Source organism: Thermobia domestica, chromosome 7 (genome assembly GCF_964235325.1).
Source record: "Thermobia domestica chromosome 7, izTheDome1.hap1.1, whole genome shotgun sequence".
NCBI classification, from domain to species: domain Eukaryota; kingdom Metazoa; phylum Arthropoda; class Insecta; order Zygentoma; family Lepismatidae; genus Thermobia; species Thermobia domestica.
In genome coordinates this window covers 62,370,591-62,388,029 of record NC_137460.1, presented here as the reverse complement: position 1 = coordinate 62,388,029, position 17,439 = coordinate 62,370,591, and the positions used below count along the sequence as shown (strand labels likewise).

The 17,439-nt window shown below is 34.4% G+C and overlaps 1 protein-coding gene across 9 annotated transcripts in view; it reads right to left on the bottom strand.

Annotated features, from left to right (window-relative positions):
• The window catches only part of shi (dynamin-1 shibire), a 139,402-nt gene that overhangs the window by 109,987 nt on the left and 11,976 nt on the right, over window positions 1-17,439 (bottom strand). For 5 of the 9 annotated variants that reach the window (XM_081764771.1, XM_081764773.1, XM_081764777.1 and 2 more), the window contains exon 3: window positions 4,923-5,072. In XM_081764771.1, the coding sequence (XP_081620897.1) occupies window positions 4,923-5,072 (150 nt within the window). Of the gene's footprint in view, window positions 1-25; window positions 230-4,922; window positions 5,073-17,439 lie in introns of all 9 variants that reach the window. The other 4 variants (XM_081764772.1, XM_081764774.1, XM_081764778.1 and 1 more) reach the window with 1 other exon arrangement.

The following is a 17,439-nucleotide window of genomic DNA, read 5'->3' as shown; positions in this document are numbered from 1 at the left end:
AATCATATACGTTATGTGCTCATACCATCTGGGTCCACCTGTTTCGCAAGATTAAGAGCATCAGAGGTGGCAAGATCAGTGTTAGCTGGAGTAACAGCTAGGATCAAGCACGTCTCCTTCGTGATGAACTGGAATATCATATCTTTAATTTGCTGCTCAATATCAGCGGGTTGATCACCGACTGGTACCTTTGTTAGGCCAGGCAAGTCGATTAGAGTTATGTTTAGCACTGCAGGAAGAGGTATGCCTTAGATACTTGATACATGAACACATTACTTTTTAAAAATATAATAACTTGATTCTAAACTGAAATATAGAAACCATTTGGCAAACTAAATCATACAACAACCCTATACTGGCAACGTGTTTACTACAGCGAAATGATTTCGAGAGCTATGCACGAAACTAAATATTTATTGTTCGATAACTAACATGAAATAGGACGTAAATCATAATATGTTGGCCAACAAACATTTCTACTATACTCAGATAATATCTAAAACAAAATTAACAAAGACTAAATTTAGAACCTGGAACGTCCGAGGATGAGAGTAGGAACGGCTCTCGAAATCTTTACACTGTAATCTTTACGTTGACCCTGTAAGGTTGCTCCATTATTGATTCTAAATTATTGACATAGAGGGTGTTTCCAGTGCAATAGTACCTTGGCAAAAAAACGTAAACAAACTGATGGTAAAGCTTTAGAGTTTGGGCTCCTGATACAGTAGTGTGTGATGTGTATATAAGGCAACAGTCGTGTGTTGCTAAAAGTTTTATCAATAAGCGTTGATTATATATATACACCCTCCATTCCAAAAGAAACCGAACGTTTTAAAAAAAACAAAAAAAAGCAATGTACATTTTGGAACAAATCATTTTTATTAATCAATGTATTCCCCTTCTGCATCGATACACATATTTGCACGCTCCAACAAGTTGTCAAACGACTTCTCCATGTCCTTTATTGGAATGGTCTTTAGGACGGCGGTCGTCGCCTTCTCAATGGCATCAATCGATGCGTGCTACTTTCCTTTCATCGCCAAATGCAGTTTCGGGAACAGATAGAAATCGCACGGAGCGAGATCTGGTGAATAGGGCGGATGATGCAACCGAATAATGTGATTTTTGACCAAAAATTCAGTTACAAGTCGCGAACGATGTGATGGTACATTATCGTCCAAAAGAGTCCAACTGCCGATTTCGCGATATTCGGGCTGAATACGACGAATTCTTGCCAGCAAACGCTTCATGACGCCCAAGTAAAACTCTCCAGTGACTGTCTGGCCGGGCTGAACAAATTCTTTGTGGATAATTCCTTTTGAATCGTAAAAACAAATCAGCATCACCTTAACTTTTGACTTCACCAAGCGACTTTTTTTGGGTGTTCCTTCATCCGGCGCTCTCCATTCAGCACTTTGCCGCTTTGTTTCGGGCTCATATTCAAAACGCCACGTCTCGTCACCTGTTACAATCGATTTCAAGAAGTTTCGATCCTGCCGAGCACTTTTAACGTTGTCTTTGCAATGCGCAATCCGATCAACTTTTTGGTCTTTGGTGAGTTTGTGTGGTACAAACCGCGAATTAACCTTCTTAAGGCCCAAAACTTCGGTCAAAATGCGGTATGCGGTTGTTTGAGGAATGCCTAATTCCATTTCAATAACTTTCACCGACGATTTTTTGTTATGTTTGATGAATTCACGCACTTTTTCGATGTTTTCTTCCGATAATCCGGTTCTGGGACGGCCTGATCTTTCGTCATCATCCAGCGTCTCTCTACCCGATTTGAATCGCCTGAACCACTCGTAAACTTGCGTACGGGATAGACACTCATCACCATATGCAGTTTGTAGCATTTGGTGCGTTTCACTAAAAGTTTTACCCAGTTTAACACAAAACTCAATTGCAGTTCGTTGTTTGAAACTCATTTTCCGACCGATGTACACAACACACTGACAGTTGAAACGCAATAACTTTGTTGCCGTGCATCCAAATGTCATGACATTTATACCAGTTTTCAATGAGGGACTACGCCATCTACCGGTAAAATATTACAACAGATGGCACTAGTGGTACTATTTGTTTTCAAAAGTTCGGTTTCTTTTGGAATGGAGGGTGTATATATATATATATAAAACTCGAAGTGTTGTATGAGAAACTTGATTTTGTAATTTCTGCTACTGTGAAGAGTGCTGAGAATGCTGGGTATATGTACGGATTTCACGATATCAAATCTCTCCGTATTTTCTTCAAATTTCTGTCACCTAAAATTGACTATTGCTCACAGATATGGAACATGGCCTGTACTTCATATTTATCTAGCTTCGATCTTTTTTTTTTTTTTCTATTGTCAGACAAGGAGTTCTATTATCCTTAATACACATTAATACTCAGACACATACACGACGTATGGTGCCCGATTTGCTATTTTTCCACAAGTTTATGAATGGAAAAACTGATTCGTGAATGAAAAACTTTTGGCTCTAGTTCTCAAGTTTCGTATACCGTCTTTGCATTTAAAGCTAGCATCACTGTACAATAGTTTCTTTTGATATTTCTAACTGTGAGAAACATTTCAGAATAAAATTAATGTCTTTGTAAATATGATACATATTTTATATATATATCTTGCTTACTGTGTATTTTATGTTGCATTGCTTTAGTGTAAAACGGACTAAAATCTGTATCTGAAAATAAATAAAATCTATGAGCGCCAAAAATGAGTAGATTCTGATTAGGCTACTACATTGTAGCACTGATTCATACTTTAGTTATTCCACGATAGTTAAACAGTGTATGCCACAGTCGGACGATATGCAGTGAGACTATTGCCGGACTGGGTACCACTTACTAAACCATATCCGAAACGGATCCCAGTCAAGCTGACACCACTTGTATTGTGCGGAATTAAGGCATTAATGGTGTTGCAGAATCCATCGAAACACAGCGCGTTATACCCATCCGGTCCCGCGTTTCCAAACCAACTATCCACCATACCATTTACTAAAGATTACGTCTCAAGGTGGTCCGCAAGGCAAATGTTCATGCTAATAAAGCCGGTGATGTTCTGTACCGAAAAAACAACTATAGCTTGCTGCACGAGCACCACTTGGTGGGAAATCAGTGGAAGTTTTTATATACCATAAAATGTGGTGTAGTTGCATCTGACAGTTGTGGAAAGGTTTTAGTAATTAAATACAGATGTAACGATACAAAAGGCCGAAGTAATTTCCTTCAATAGTGCACCTAACGAGCTATTATTTTTATTTAACTATCACGTAAATCAATCACTTCTAGTCGGCAGAGTTCATACAAATCACAAGTCACAAGAGACGGAAATTTCCTTTAACATTAATGAATATAAGATTAAATGTGTATGTGAATTTGCGAAACTAACTGCATGTTTTTGTCAAACTGCAAGGATAGTAATGAGATCTAATGAAATGTATATTAAGATTTCTCAAATTAATTCACATAAGACATAAATTCACAAATCTACTGTATGCAAGTGCGTTTTCATTGAAACCTACGCGATATGTGTAATAAATCTACCTTAACTTCAGAATGTAATGACGATAACAATCCAAGCTATATTTATTGGTTCATATTGAGAAGTCAACGAGAAATTTGTCGAATCAATTTTATATATATAAAATACGGATTATTTTCAATAGTTTCCAGTTAAATTCTACTAATGATAGGAAGTAATAGCAAACTGATTTAATCAGACGTTTTAATCAAGTCTCCGCTACTTCGACAGTTCTCACATTCGAAAGCACTCAATGCAAACTGCCAAATTTATGAATTTTAAATAGCAAATTTGAAAAACAATTTTGAGATAAATTTTATGCCGTATTTTCTGCAAGATTTCTCGGGTTGTACTATTGTCAGAAACACCTCTATGGATATTTTTCTGTATATATTTGTTTCTAAATTTATCATTTTGATGAACCTTTCAAAAATCTATTTCACACTTATTAAATTGCGTTCTCACTCTATTTGTACATGTAATATATGAGTATGAAATGAACAATAAAGCAAAATTTACGTGTATTGTTACAAATACCTTCGAATTTCGATTTATAACGTCAACAAGTAATTTAGTACTGTTACAGAGTCACACTGCTTTTCTCTCCAAACCAACCTAAAAGTAGTCGAATTTACAAAATAAACTTTGAAAATATAAAATGCTAAATAAGAAACGTTTTGTTACATATTGTTTACTCGATTCGTTTCACACAAATTTCGATTTTTAATTGAATCTCAAAGCTGTGTGTTACTTTACAAAAAAAAAGTTATTAATTACATAATCAAAGATTAAAGATCGAAGTACATTAGGTTAAGTTGCATAATTTGTCTAGAAGAAGACTAACTAATTCTATGGCTTATGGAACCGGAAGGTTCAATGTCGCATTCACAAAAGCTCTCCATTGACTTCTGTCCTTATTCACTAGGGCTGTTTTTATTTTATATTCCTATTTCTGCGAGATCCATCTTAATATTGTCCTCCTATCTAGGCCTTTTTCAGTTTGCAGTTAAAATTTTGAAAACGTTTCTACTTCCTTCTATTCTGGCTACATAACCTTGCAACCTGACCTCTGATCTTATTTATTTAGTTATTATATATATATACTATATCATGAACATGATCTCAGATAGACATCAAATCTCGGTTAAAGAAAACGCATGGAAGGCCGATGAAGTTCATTCTTTTCTTGGAATGTTAAAATACTCCTCTCATAGAATGCATTTACAGGTGAAATTCTGAGATTAATCTGGTATAAAATTTCTTAAAACTGATAAAACTTAATGACTTTTGTTCGTAAGAACTTCTTTCCATTTATGATTCCAACATTATACATCTCATAATCTTTTCACTTTCATATACCTTTTGCCACCTTCTCATTATCATTAAACTCACTTACCATTGGGAGAATATACTCTCAAGTTAATGGGTATATTCGAAATGCCTTTGTTGCTACCAGTAACTCGATCGGTTTCTGCTTCGATTTCTTTACGAACCTCTTCGAAGTCTGTGAACTTTTTCCCTTTTGTATGCAGAAACTCAGCATATTCTGAAAAAGAATTAACAATTCAATATATTACAAAATTTACCGATAACGAAGGCCAACGAAGTATAAAGAGTACAAAATATGTAAGTTTGATATACAAAACATTAACGCAGAAACTCATTCAAAGGAACTAACACTGGAAATAAAACTTTATTCCTTACCATTACGTTGCAGATTAACAGCAAACGACTCTAGCACTTAGCGCAGAAGAACAAGCAATTATTGCCGCTAAGTACAAGTATGGGAACCAGCTGCTGTAGTTAAGGATGAAAAACTGTACAAGTACAAGAGCATTCAACGACATCATTATCAAATGATATCACATGAAATTCATAATAATTGGTTCTCTTGCAATCCTTGCTATATTCAAAATCTGTTTTAATAATATTATAAAATATCTAAAAAATAATCCATAATTATTCGTAAATTTATTTTGGGAATTCTATAAGCAATCAAGGTGTAAAGAACTCAATTGTTTAAGGAAATAAAAGAAACGCACACATCAAGCCACATTTATAGGAAGTACTCCCATTACAGGAAAATGCAACGTAAGTGCTTTTACACAAAGGACTATGCAGACGAACTTCATAGTTACGAGAGATTAGCTTTAGGTATCAGAAGTTGGAACTGGGAGAAAGAGATCGACACAGCTAGACAAAGAAAGCATTCATCGCAGTAAATACAACGGTGAGTACCTTATACTACCTTCACAATAGTTGGGATAGTCATGATGGTTAAGCCTTTGTGCCCTTACTGTCATGAAGACAAATTCAAACGAACTAGTTCTAGTCCCATCATGCTGTGGTGTGATGTCTAAGTACCTCTCAATTATGTCTAGAATAATTATTTAATTTCTAAACCCCCCAGAAACTAATTATAACTTAGACTTTTGGAAATTTCATGACGGCCTTAGGGTGAGGTCCAGAAAATTGACCTATTGCCCTTCTCCGCCCATTACATGGTAGTGAAACAGATATTTTTTCTGAAATCCGATGTTGCCAACAAATTCGAACTCCATGACAGCTCTCAGCTAAAATAGGAGGGGGTGAGTAAAAGCTGATCTCCGTTACTTGAGTAAGGAATGGAATGTTTTAAATGTTTTGGCGAAGAAAAAAGTAGCCTGAAGTTGCTATTCCTTCGTGTTGCTTTGTTATTTGACACTTCAACAGAATATCTTTCTTCTTCCGTTAAGAAGGAGCGAACCATATGTGCAGGCCAGTTGATTAATGTTTGTTCATCTCCCTGTTCTCTATATAGAAAGAAAGACAAACAAAGAAGGCAAGAAATACATTTTGGCATTTTTTTAAAAGATAAACATGAATGCATCTATTGAAAAAAAAAACACGAGGAAGATTTTAATCTATATAAAAGTATCTTCAATTCTTCAATTCTAGTCGAATAACAATATCTGAAATGCATGATGAAGAAGTAACTTTCTCATTTACATAATAGATAAGGCAACAAGATATCAAAAATTTACGAATAGTGTATTTCAATTATATTTTACATTTTATTAAATTACATTATTTTTAATTATTTTATTACATAATTACACTATATTTTACATCGATTATTTTTATAGAATTCTTCACTAGAGCATAGGCCGTCTAAATTAATTTTCTTTTACTGAGTTTTCCTCATGACACCGGAAGAACATAGACATAATATTAAATTTTCTTCTTTCTCTTCGTTATTTGATAGTGTTATGTATAGGCCACGGGGTATAGATCGAGTTACCCAGGATGACTATGGTTAGTTATTAGCGGAACAACTATTCTCATCTATTATATTATTATTATTGCTGAGAGGTATTTACGTATTTAATAGAGATCTAGGTATAGTTTGAATGAATTTTAACATTATAATGAAAAATGGGGAAAAAATTTGGAAAGGATGCTGACAAATAATAAGTAAAAGGTAGTATCTCACAATTCGTTTGAGAGGAAAACGAAAATCGTGGACAATTCTGTCAAGATTTCTCGCATAATTCTGTAAACTTTCCTATTGTAATGTGAAATTTAGCACCAGGAAATGTTGTTTTACTATTATAGTTAATTTAATATGCTTTGTTCCGGATTGATTCCCGACCAAACACAGAATTTTCAGTTTTTAATTTACATCTTTAGATAATTGAATTAAGAAAGAGGGAACCTTGGCCTAGAACAACAATCAAAAAAGCAATGTGATAACCACACATGACACAACTTGCCTTCGTTGTAATATTAAATTATTATTTTTATTACCGCTAATCATAAAATTATTTATTAACTGGCTGAAGAACCGGCGTTCACGGGAAGAGTAGATTTATGGAGAATATTTGAAATGTGAATCATATTTGAACCCTTTTTTCGCATTTAGAACAGGTATTTAAATGGAAATTAAATTATAAAAGGTTAGACGACCCAAGTACTATTTTCAAAAATTGATTTTAAACTGTTTAACAGCTTTTGACATATTCTATATTTGAACCCTTTCCCCTTAGGATACGCCTTTAATGAAAGTGACATGAAAGAAATCCGACTCATAAAAAAAAGTTCATGTATGTACACTTCTTATAAAAAGTGTAGGTAAAGTCACTTCTTATAAAAAAAGTTCATGTAGGTAATTTTCCTCGAATGAAATTTCCTCAAAACATGTCGCTCGTATTTCATGTTTAAGCAATAACTGCAGCATAATATGATATACTTTAAGAAATTGGAGTGAGAAAATTTAGTGGAGTGGCCTGTATCTTTTATTACATATTGAGAAAATAGTTATAGAATTTTTCCTCTTAAAGTGGAATTTCACAAAATGCTGGAGCAAATGTTCACTTACTTTTAATACTGAGTTTATATACTGTTTCATCTCCCTAACATGTCGCAAAATATCCTATTCTTGACATACATTTTAAACCCTATTCCTCCACCTTAGCATATACATTTTGATGACATAACAAGTGACTATCGTTTTACTGTAATTAAAACTTTCAAACTATGCGAATTCAAGAAGGAGATTAAAACATATTCTTGGGACACTAAATCGATTGCAAAAAGCCGTTTCTTGTTTTACTCATTTAAAAGCAAATATTTTACTCATTATTTAATTAATATTCTTAATTTTATCGAAACAAAGTTGAAATAAGCAAAATAAATAAATAATAACAGAATTCATTCTCCTTAATAGTTGAAAGTGGTGTATATTTTGTATTTTAATACATACTTTTTAAGAATAAATTATGACATTTGCATTAAATAGTGAATATTACACATGATTTCTTGCTATAGATAGATCAGACAATAAAAATATGGTGTACTCTGAAATATTAATGGTCGTGTACTTATTTATTTTTATTTTATTTATTTATTTTTTTTTTTTTTTACTAGCATTAACAGAAAATAGAGCATGTACCTTTCGTTGGCGAGGGGCAGAAAAGAGCAAAGTGGAATCCCAAATCCACGGCAAGGGGGAAAAAGAAAGAGAGGAAAGTGACCTCTTAAACCCACACGTGTAAGTCATAAATCAGAGTATAACAGAGACCAAAACTATGGCAACGTTGGTGGATACACATTTACTTACAATGTCACTAGTAAGAGGATACGAGTGTTCGGACATTGCCGAAACCACCCACGGAGAGTTTTCTTGTTCTTTCCACGACTTTACATGTTGTCATATTTAGTTGTATTACAAATTTCAAACGAGATACTCTCAGATCGCAAAATAGGTATACTTCGGCTTTAAGCCAATTAAACACCTTAATATGTTGGTTTCCTTTTTTTTACTTTTACGAATAATCAACGCAAAACGCTTTTGAATATGCTCTAGAACTGTCAATTGTATGGTGCTGCAGAGTTTATATATATATATGCAGAGCTGAGGCACACTTTTATATTTCGTTGTTGGTATTTCGTCAACAGTGTGACCTACAAGAAACACTTTGATGTATTCTCCCAGCCTTTCCCTCCATTTTGAATTCTCAAAATGCAAACACAGCCAACAAGGACTAGTGTTTCATTTGTGTTTCCATCCACGTACGCAGGAAACGTATCCCATTTTCAACTGGAAGTTAAAAAAAAGCTCACCCAATTTAGATTTTCAAAATAAAATCTACGTTAGTGCATTTAGATCTGACCAGTAGTGGGGTTGGGTGGGAGGTGAGGGGGAAGGATTCTATAGAAAATCTAGCCCCAAACTGGATTTTCAAAATCAAATTTATGTCACTCATTCTTGCTTATTTGTGCTTTACAAACAAGATGTAGTTCATACTCTGACCAGTAGTGGTGTTTTTTGGGTGGGGGTGAAGAGGAGGTTGACGAAATTAGGATTGCCACAAAATCTATGAAGCTACAAGGGACATTCCAAAAATAAGTTTTTGTCTTTTTTTCACAGGGACGCAGTTTTATAAAGTAAATAAACAAACACGTAAAATCACGAAGTGAGAGCAAAGGAACAATGACACACAGGGTACCGACAGAGATAAGCAGTAGATCGGCGTGCCCAAGCTCAATCGAGTGCAAACTGGTCTGGCAGAAAGATGTGTACTGGAAATATCACGAATGCTGCGTGCTGTCGTGCGCTATGAATGGACGCCTAGGACTAGTGTCGATGTCTACAGAGCATCTATCTATGGAAGATGATGTCATGTCGTCAACTTATTGGTTGCTAGTGTGTAATGTTCAATGAAGAAACGCAATGTGGAAGATGACCAATCTAGGCCTCCTCCACGTCCAACTTCGACAGAATACAGGAAATGGTGTTTGCCAACAGGGCAGGGCGTAACTGTGTCTGATGTCACATCCACATTGAATGTTGGACGTGCTCAAGTCCACCACATGCCTTTTGGACACTACTTTTATTTGAGTGAAGCGGATTTATTGCGGTAATCTGCTGTACAATTGAAAGCTTTTCTTGCTGCTTTATTCAGTTAATACAATCATGAATTATTCTCGACTCTCTCTACGACCGCGGGATAGTTTCAGTCTATCTCTTTAGGTGGCATGCTGAGAGTCGTCGCGCCAATAAGAGCCCGCTTGCAGACGACGCAAGAATAAAAACTAAAATTTGAGGTAAGGAGAATGATTCCCTGTGAAAACATTCTGGATTCAAAATTTAGTGCAGCACATTGGCAGCCACGCACGAACTTCAGTCTTCACTATGCAGCTGGATCTTAACATAATACCACGTATTGAAGCAATCGTCCGTTTATGCACACGCAAAAGCATAAAGTGTAATTTTCTATTTGTGATTTTTATAAAGTGTAATTTTTTTTCTGTTATTCTGTAAGTATGGCTATTTATTTAAAAAAGTTATATTAAATTGATTTATGTTAGGTATGATTTGTCCGAGTTTGATTTAGCACACAATATTCCCATAGTGACAATATTTGTATGTTGATTTTTCATGATACTTGTCCTCTTTATTTGGCGTTCGAATTAACGGGTTTTCCAAAGAACGGACATTAATTCAAAAAGCATTATAAAAATGGTTTGGCCTCTACCTGGGATGCGATTTATCGTTATAGATTCACGACTTCTTGGTATATCGGAGGGTATCGCCAAGAGACCTCTTATCCCTGATCACAAGACTGTACGAATGCGAAAAAGCCTCCAACACCTGATGTAGTACGAACGTGAGGACAAAATGACTTCCTATTCAGGATCATCAGCCGATGAGACCTGGGTGCACAACTTGATTCCAGAGACCAAAGCCCGTCAAAGACACGGAAACATCCCAGATCAGCAGTCATGTAAAAAGTCCGCAGGGAAGATTATGCTGACAATGTCATGGAACGCGAAAGATATATTCCTTGATTTCTCACTGCAGGTACTGTCAATACGGTATGTTATTTCCACATACTTAGCAAACTGAAGTCCGCCATTTGACGCATGAGATCAGGGTTCTTGAGTCGAGGAGTTTTATTCTTGGGCGAGAATGCAAATCCCAACAAAGCAAGGGACACTGCAGAACACATTCGTCGTTTGGGATGGGACAGATTGAATTACCTGGTCTACAGCTCCGATCTTGCCCTATCGGACTTTTATCTTTTTCCCGTGTTGAAGTCAGAACAATCGGGAATCACTTCTCAAGCAATGAAAGGGTGCAACAGGCTATCAAGAACTTCCTTAAATCGCTACGCATAAGAGGGTTTCTTAAAGTTGATTTTACGGTACCACAAACGTATCAATGTCGGTGGCTACTGCGGAAAAATTGCCAAAGACTGTATTATGTTATGATATTGTATTTTTTTTCTGTTGTAATAAAGTTTCCAAAAAAAAAAAAAAAAAAAAAAAAAAACTTCGGATGCACCCCGTAATTTGCCTAATCACCGAAGTTGGGAAAAGATACGAAAACATTACACACGTCATTATGATAAGGCCTCTAGAATTTACATAGCCCCCAACACTCTATGTGGAACACTTGAATTATGGGAGATTTAAAGAAAATCACATAAACGTTCACAGTAAAAATTACACCCCAAAATGTGATTCTGAATTCTTTTACACATTATTCATCTTCATTTCTAACTGCAACTATTTTATCTACCTCAAACTCTTCTTGTTCCCCAATCCAACATCTCATTTTTTCCTCAAGTTCTCTTAACTGTTGAGCGAGTTCTTGCTTTCATTTTAGTTCCAAACTTCTGTTACTTTCCTAGGTGGATTTATTTGGTGATGTTCTGACAGAAGTCACTTCTTGGTAACAGGAACAAACTCCATCCTTCCAGTATATTTTATACTATCTTGTACAATTTGCTGTCAAACAGAAGATTCTTAACAAGATGATTTTTTAAGACTGATTTGTTTTGTAGTACATCCACTTTCACCTTCTTCTGTTACAGTAAACGTGTGTTACTACTTTATAGATTCAATGAATCTCATGAGGTTCAGTGTGCTGATGGAGAAACTCCCACAGTAAAAAACGTGAACTCTTTCTATCAGATGTACATAAAACTGACCACTAGTAATCAAGCTGTGCAACTAGATGATGCACTATTTAAGAACAACGTATAAGTATGTATAAATCCATTTTAAAACTTCTCAGCTACCTCTTATCAAATTACGTATTATAATTAGAAGGTATTCATTACGTATTATCTTCTTTATATTCGTACACAATTTCTTATATTTCATCATATTATTGAAATCAATCTAGTAAAACTAGAATTTCTCTCTCTCTCTCTCTCTCTCTCTCTCTCTCTCTATATATATATATATATATATATATATATATATATATATATATATATATATATATATATATATATATATATATATATATATATACAGACATAGTCAAAATTTCTAATGAATTAAACTGCAGTTTTATGCTTCTATAAAACTGCACATCGTAGATAGATAAATACTAGCATAATTGCTACAGCTCGTACTGATTTTACATATTTAGTTTTTATCTGATTATTAATTTTTAGATAAGATCACAAATACAATTGGTCTTAGCTTTAGACGTTTGGTCCGAGGTTTTAATCGTTTACGGCTGCATATTTCTTAAATATATTACAAGTCAAAAACCACGAAAATAAAGTCTTCTACACCATATTTGAGTAACAGTCCATCTTTTCGTTTCAATTGTTTGTTTACTTATTTCTATTCGAAAAAGTTGATTTCATTTAGATTTTAATTTTTTTTTAGAACATCCGATGCAGACCGGTATCCCTCTCAACATCTTCCAAAATGTTATGTAATTCGACGGTTCAGTTATATTAATAACGCTGCATTACAATTTTCTGAAAGACTTTCTTTAACATTAGCATGAACTTACGACATAAAATGCATTTTATATACCTACCATAGTTCGTCATACGTTGTCATTTTCAACAGTGGAAGAGTATAAGCTCATCACTTCATTACAAATGTGTTCCAGATACTCACAAATATATCTTGGAAGTTGCTTCTCGGAAGGAGCTCCGGAATCATACTGACTCTTTGCTTCTCTTGCTTGTCTATCTGTATTTTTGTTTGCCTTGAGCCAAGACCTCGAGCACAACTTTGAACTTCTTATCCAAATTTTATTTATGTACCAATATTTTGTGATTGAAACATGTGACACTACCCACAAAATAATACGTTAGTGGACCCTTTTTTAAACTATAAACAAAGAGACCAATAGCTTCCCAAATTGTATTTTAAATTGCGTCATATTTCCAACTGTATTTTTGCTATTTATTTAAAAAAAAAAAAAAAAAAAAAAAAACTTTCTTAGCATTAAAAAACTTAGATCAACACTATCGAGTGAAATTAAAATTTTCGATTTGTTTCGTCTGATAAGTTTACAATTTTGAAAAGAAGCAGCTTCTTTGAACTTTACATTTCATACATCTTGTCATTAAATTTTACACTAAAATTAACATGTGGTGTCCAAGAAAGGCAACAAGACCTATGGGCTTTCAAAGTCTTATATTTCAGGCTACGGATAAAGACTGTGCCTTGAAGATTGTGCTGTGCAAGTGAGTTCCTCATTACTTTTACCAGTTCACATTGATGGCTTTTCTTGTTAGTGTTTGCAGCACACAATTTTCAACATTATATATATATCACAAAATTTCCGGTCGCCACTGGCGACTAGAAATTTAGAGCTGGCGTTCAGTGTTCAGCAGGAATAGTTTCTGCCTAAACTCATAGGGCTCCACAATTTTTGTTTCGCATGAAAATTATTGTCACTGGATGAGAGAAAATACGGAATGTGAAGTCTTCACAACGGACATGGAAAGTGAAATCTTCACAACGCTGTAGTTCACCCCTCCTTTCCCAGCCTCAATCGAAAAGGTTTGCCTCCTGGCGCGTAAATTGGAGAGATGTAATTTCTTTGTTCAAACCAAATACCACGGGGCAGGGGAGATTTTTCATAATTTGTACGTGAGAGATACTGGCGACCATCATTTTTGGATTGGTGAGTGCGTCTGACTTTGAAATTTTGCGCCCTGTATATATATTTTAATTGCTATAAACAACCAGCGTTCTCTAGCCATCTTAGACAAAACTTGGAGAGAAAACCTCTACTCCCTGTTAAGCAGTCTAACTTGCTCCATGAGAAGGACTGTCTTTTATTGTTCCCATTCTCTTTTTTGTATTCCAATTCATGGTAAAGTTGGGGTTTGTGGTAGTACCATCTACAGTGAATTGCTACGATTTATGTAGTGCAGTCCTTCACACATTTCTTCACAAGATCATTTGCAACTGTAAGTTTCACCAAAGACACTATGCCAATATCCGTCGAAATTTTCTGCTTGTTCACGTTTCCAGAATCACATAACAACCTCCACATTTGACGACGCCGAGATACTTTATTCATTGACTCTTCTGTCACATCGTCAAAACCTTTAATGAAATCTACACACCGCAACGAATTCTTTAAGAGACAATCTCTGAAAAGTGGAACTACCTATCATTTAAGACGTTATGACAATTCAGCTCTACCTAAACTGAATTTTGATGCTACGGTCCTATCACAGATCTTGTTAATGTCTACAAATGCATTTAAGATTATTTTCTCGAAGACTACTAGAACTGACTACAGAATTTCATCACACTATTGTTCTGAATAAAGGATCAACTTCCCAAAATGGACATTACGATAGATTTCGAGCTTTAGTAGGCATTTAAAACGTACAAAGAACTAAATTCCCAGTTAATACTCTTTCCCCAACTTCCTCACTGAGTTCTTCTTCCACGTAGCTCATTTTCTTCATCCTTATCAGTTTTTTTTTTTTTTTTTTTTTCCATCTTGCTAATTTTCTTCATATTTGTACCGTATTACTTACACTGTCACATTAATAAATTTCACCTGCCTATTTTCTAGATAGCACTTCGAGATTTCATATCTTGTGTTGTTGGATCAAAAGATTCAATATATTTCAATCAAAAAATTTATATGCCTTATATCTGGAGAACTACATACAATGTAGCCCAACCCAAACTATCACTAAACTCAGTATAATGGGGTTATTCCGTAGAAAATATGAAAACTCGATTTACGGACCGTTCAAAAATTTTCTGGTCCCTGATCCAAAAACCAGTTTTTGGCCAAGATCACATTTTTATCATCATTCCTAAAATTCTTTTTCTTCTGCCGGGTAGTCATGGCGACTGGAAATATACGTCTGGCACCTAATTTTCTCTATTTATTCCAATTTTTTCCTACTAGAATTCTGATGATTACGTTCTTAAATGGATTAAAATCAAATTATAACAAACTTGCTATAAAGTTCAAAGTTTTCAATTTACTTTGAACCTCAAATATATTTAACTCTGTCGAATTACAAGTACTGGTTAGAAATATTTTGTTGCTTCTAAAATCATGAAACCTGCGGCATCAAGTAGTTATAAACATAGAATTTGAAGCCATCTCGACTGAAGAATTATTGTAGCATACCACTAGAAATAAAGACTCATCTTCTACTAGTCAAAACCACATGAAGCGAGGAATGAATTTTCAGAACCAGTAACGCTGGTCTTACACTTTACTTTTTATACCAGTAATTATAACTTAAGGCCAAAACATGTACGCCTATGTATTAAAATGAAGTATTAGTGCATCTGGTTTTCAATGCAGGAGCCTAGGTTGGACGAAAATTTTTCGAGCCTTGATTTATTTTATTTTGTTTCGAAAAAAAAAAAAAAAGTAATAGGTCTAACCCCTCAACGTCGGAGCACAGCAAATAGGTTTCCGAAGTAAAGCTGATTTTTTTCTTTACAAATGCTTCGATACGAGACCTTTAAGAAGTCGTATAAAATATTAGCATATGAAGTATTAATAGGCGCGCGGTTCCTTATTAGGTATGTGTTGTAAATTATTTAGAGTTAATGTAGTTACAGTGAACAAGATTAACTGTGTATTTGAAAATTAACAGTGAAGATGATCAACTGTGTATTTGAAAATTACGATATCTTTTTAAACTTCGTATCTCTTGATACTAGTTTTGTTCATACGCTCTTGCTCCGGAATCCGCTTTGTCATTGAAGTTGAGAATGCTACAATAATGAGAAACTAGTTATCCAAATATTCATGTTTCATAACTGAAATTCCTGCCTAAGGAATCTTATTTCATGTATATTTCCAATGTCAAATTTATAATTTTAATTTCTTTTTAGATGAGTACTTATTTACCTTTATCAAAACATAAATAATTAACTTCAATACTAATACAATAATAAATATTAGAATTTAAAAATAAGTGAATAAATATTTCCAATGATTTAAAATTTTCTATCTTGTTTTTTTTTTCTTAAATATAATACTTTTCGGTATTATATATATATACATATACAAAATAAAAGAACTAAAGTTTTTAACGTACTTCGCGTATTCTTCTTATATATATATATATTGTATATGAGGGTGCTATCAATTTCGACACCTTGAACCTCTGGTGCTGTTTACAAGCATACATTTCCCAAAGTCAAAATCAAAATTTCTACCTCCTAATATATTGCTTCGATATTCTTGCAGTGCGAAGGAAGTGTTTTTATATGTGGAAGAACCTAAAAATTCAAATTCATGTGTAATGGAAAATGTTATTTTGACTTCTAGGAGATGTGTGCTAGTAAAAGATACTAGAGATACTATAATGAGAGCTACTTTATAAGTAAGATCCGATTGTCAATAGAAACGAAAGTGCCATACATTTTGTGTTATTTCCTCTACACATTAAAGCTATTTTTCCACATAATTACTATGTTTGGGTATGAAGCATACAACATCAAAAAAATCATGGCTCTGAATGATACAGAAACTATTAAATGTTTAATCACATTTTACCAACACATTGCCCTGTTATTATAATGTATTTTAAAACTCATTACACACAATATACAGAGTGTTTCAAAAATACCGACAGCGTTTGGGAGGAGATTCCTGACACCAAGATAAGACAAAATGTATAGACCAACCTGGGTGCTCAAATGCTTACTTTCAGAGTTATAGGCTGCCGAAAACATGAAAAATGAACTTTAAAGGTCCATAGCTCTAAAGCTATCTGATCTACCCGTAGTCGGGTCAAGACTTCACTTAAGAACTAGTATATGCCCATCTAAGTATCCATGATTCAGAATTCTGGGTTACGCAACAATTTTTATAGAGGAAGTTTGGTTATGGGCATATAATTAGAAGTACTCACCAACTACATCTATAAAAATTGTTGCGAAAGTATCGCAGGATTCTAAAAAATGGATATTTAGATAGGGCATATACTAATTCTTAAGTAAAGTGACCTAACTACGGTAGGTCAGCTAGCTTTAGAGCTATGGACCTTTTATGGACCTTTAAAGTTCATTTTTCATGTTTTCGGCAGCCTATAACTCCGAACGGAAGCATTTGTGCACCCAAGTTGGTCTATACTTTTTGTCTTATCTTGCAGTCAGGAATCACCTCCCAAACG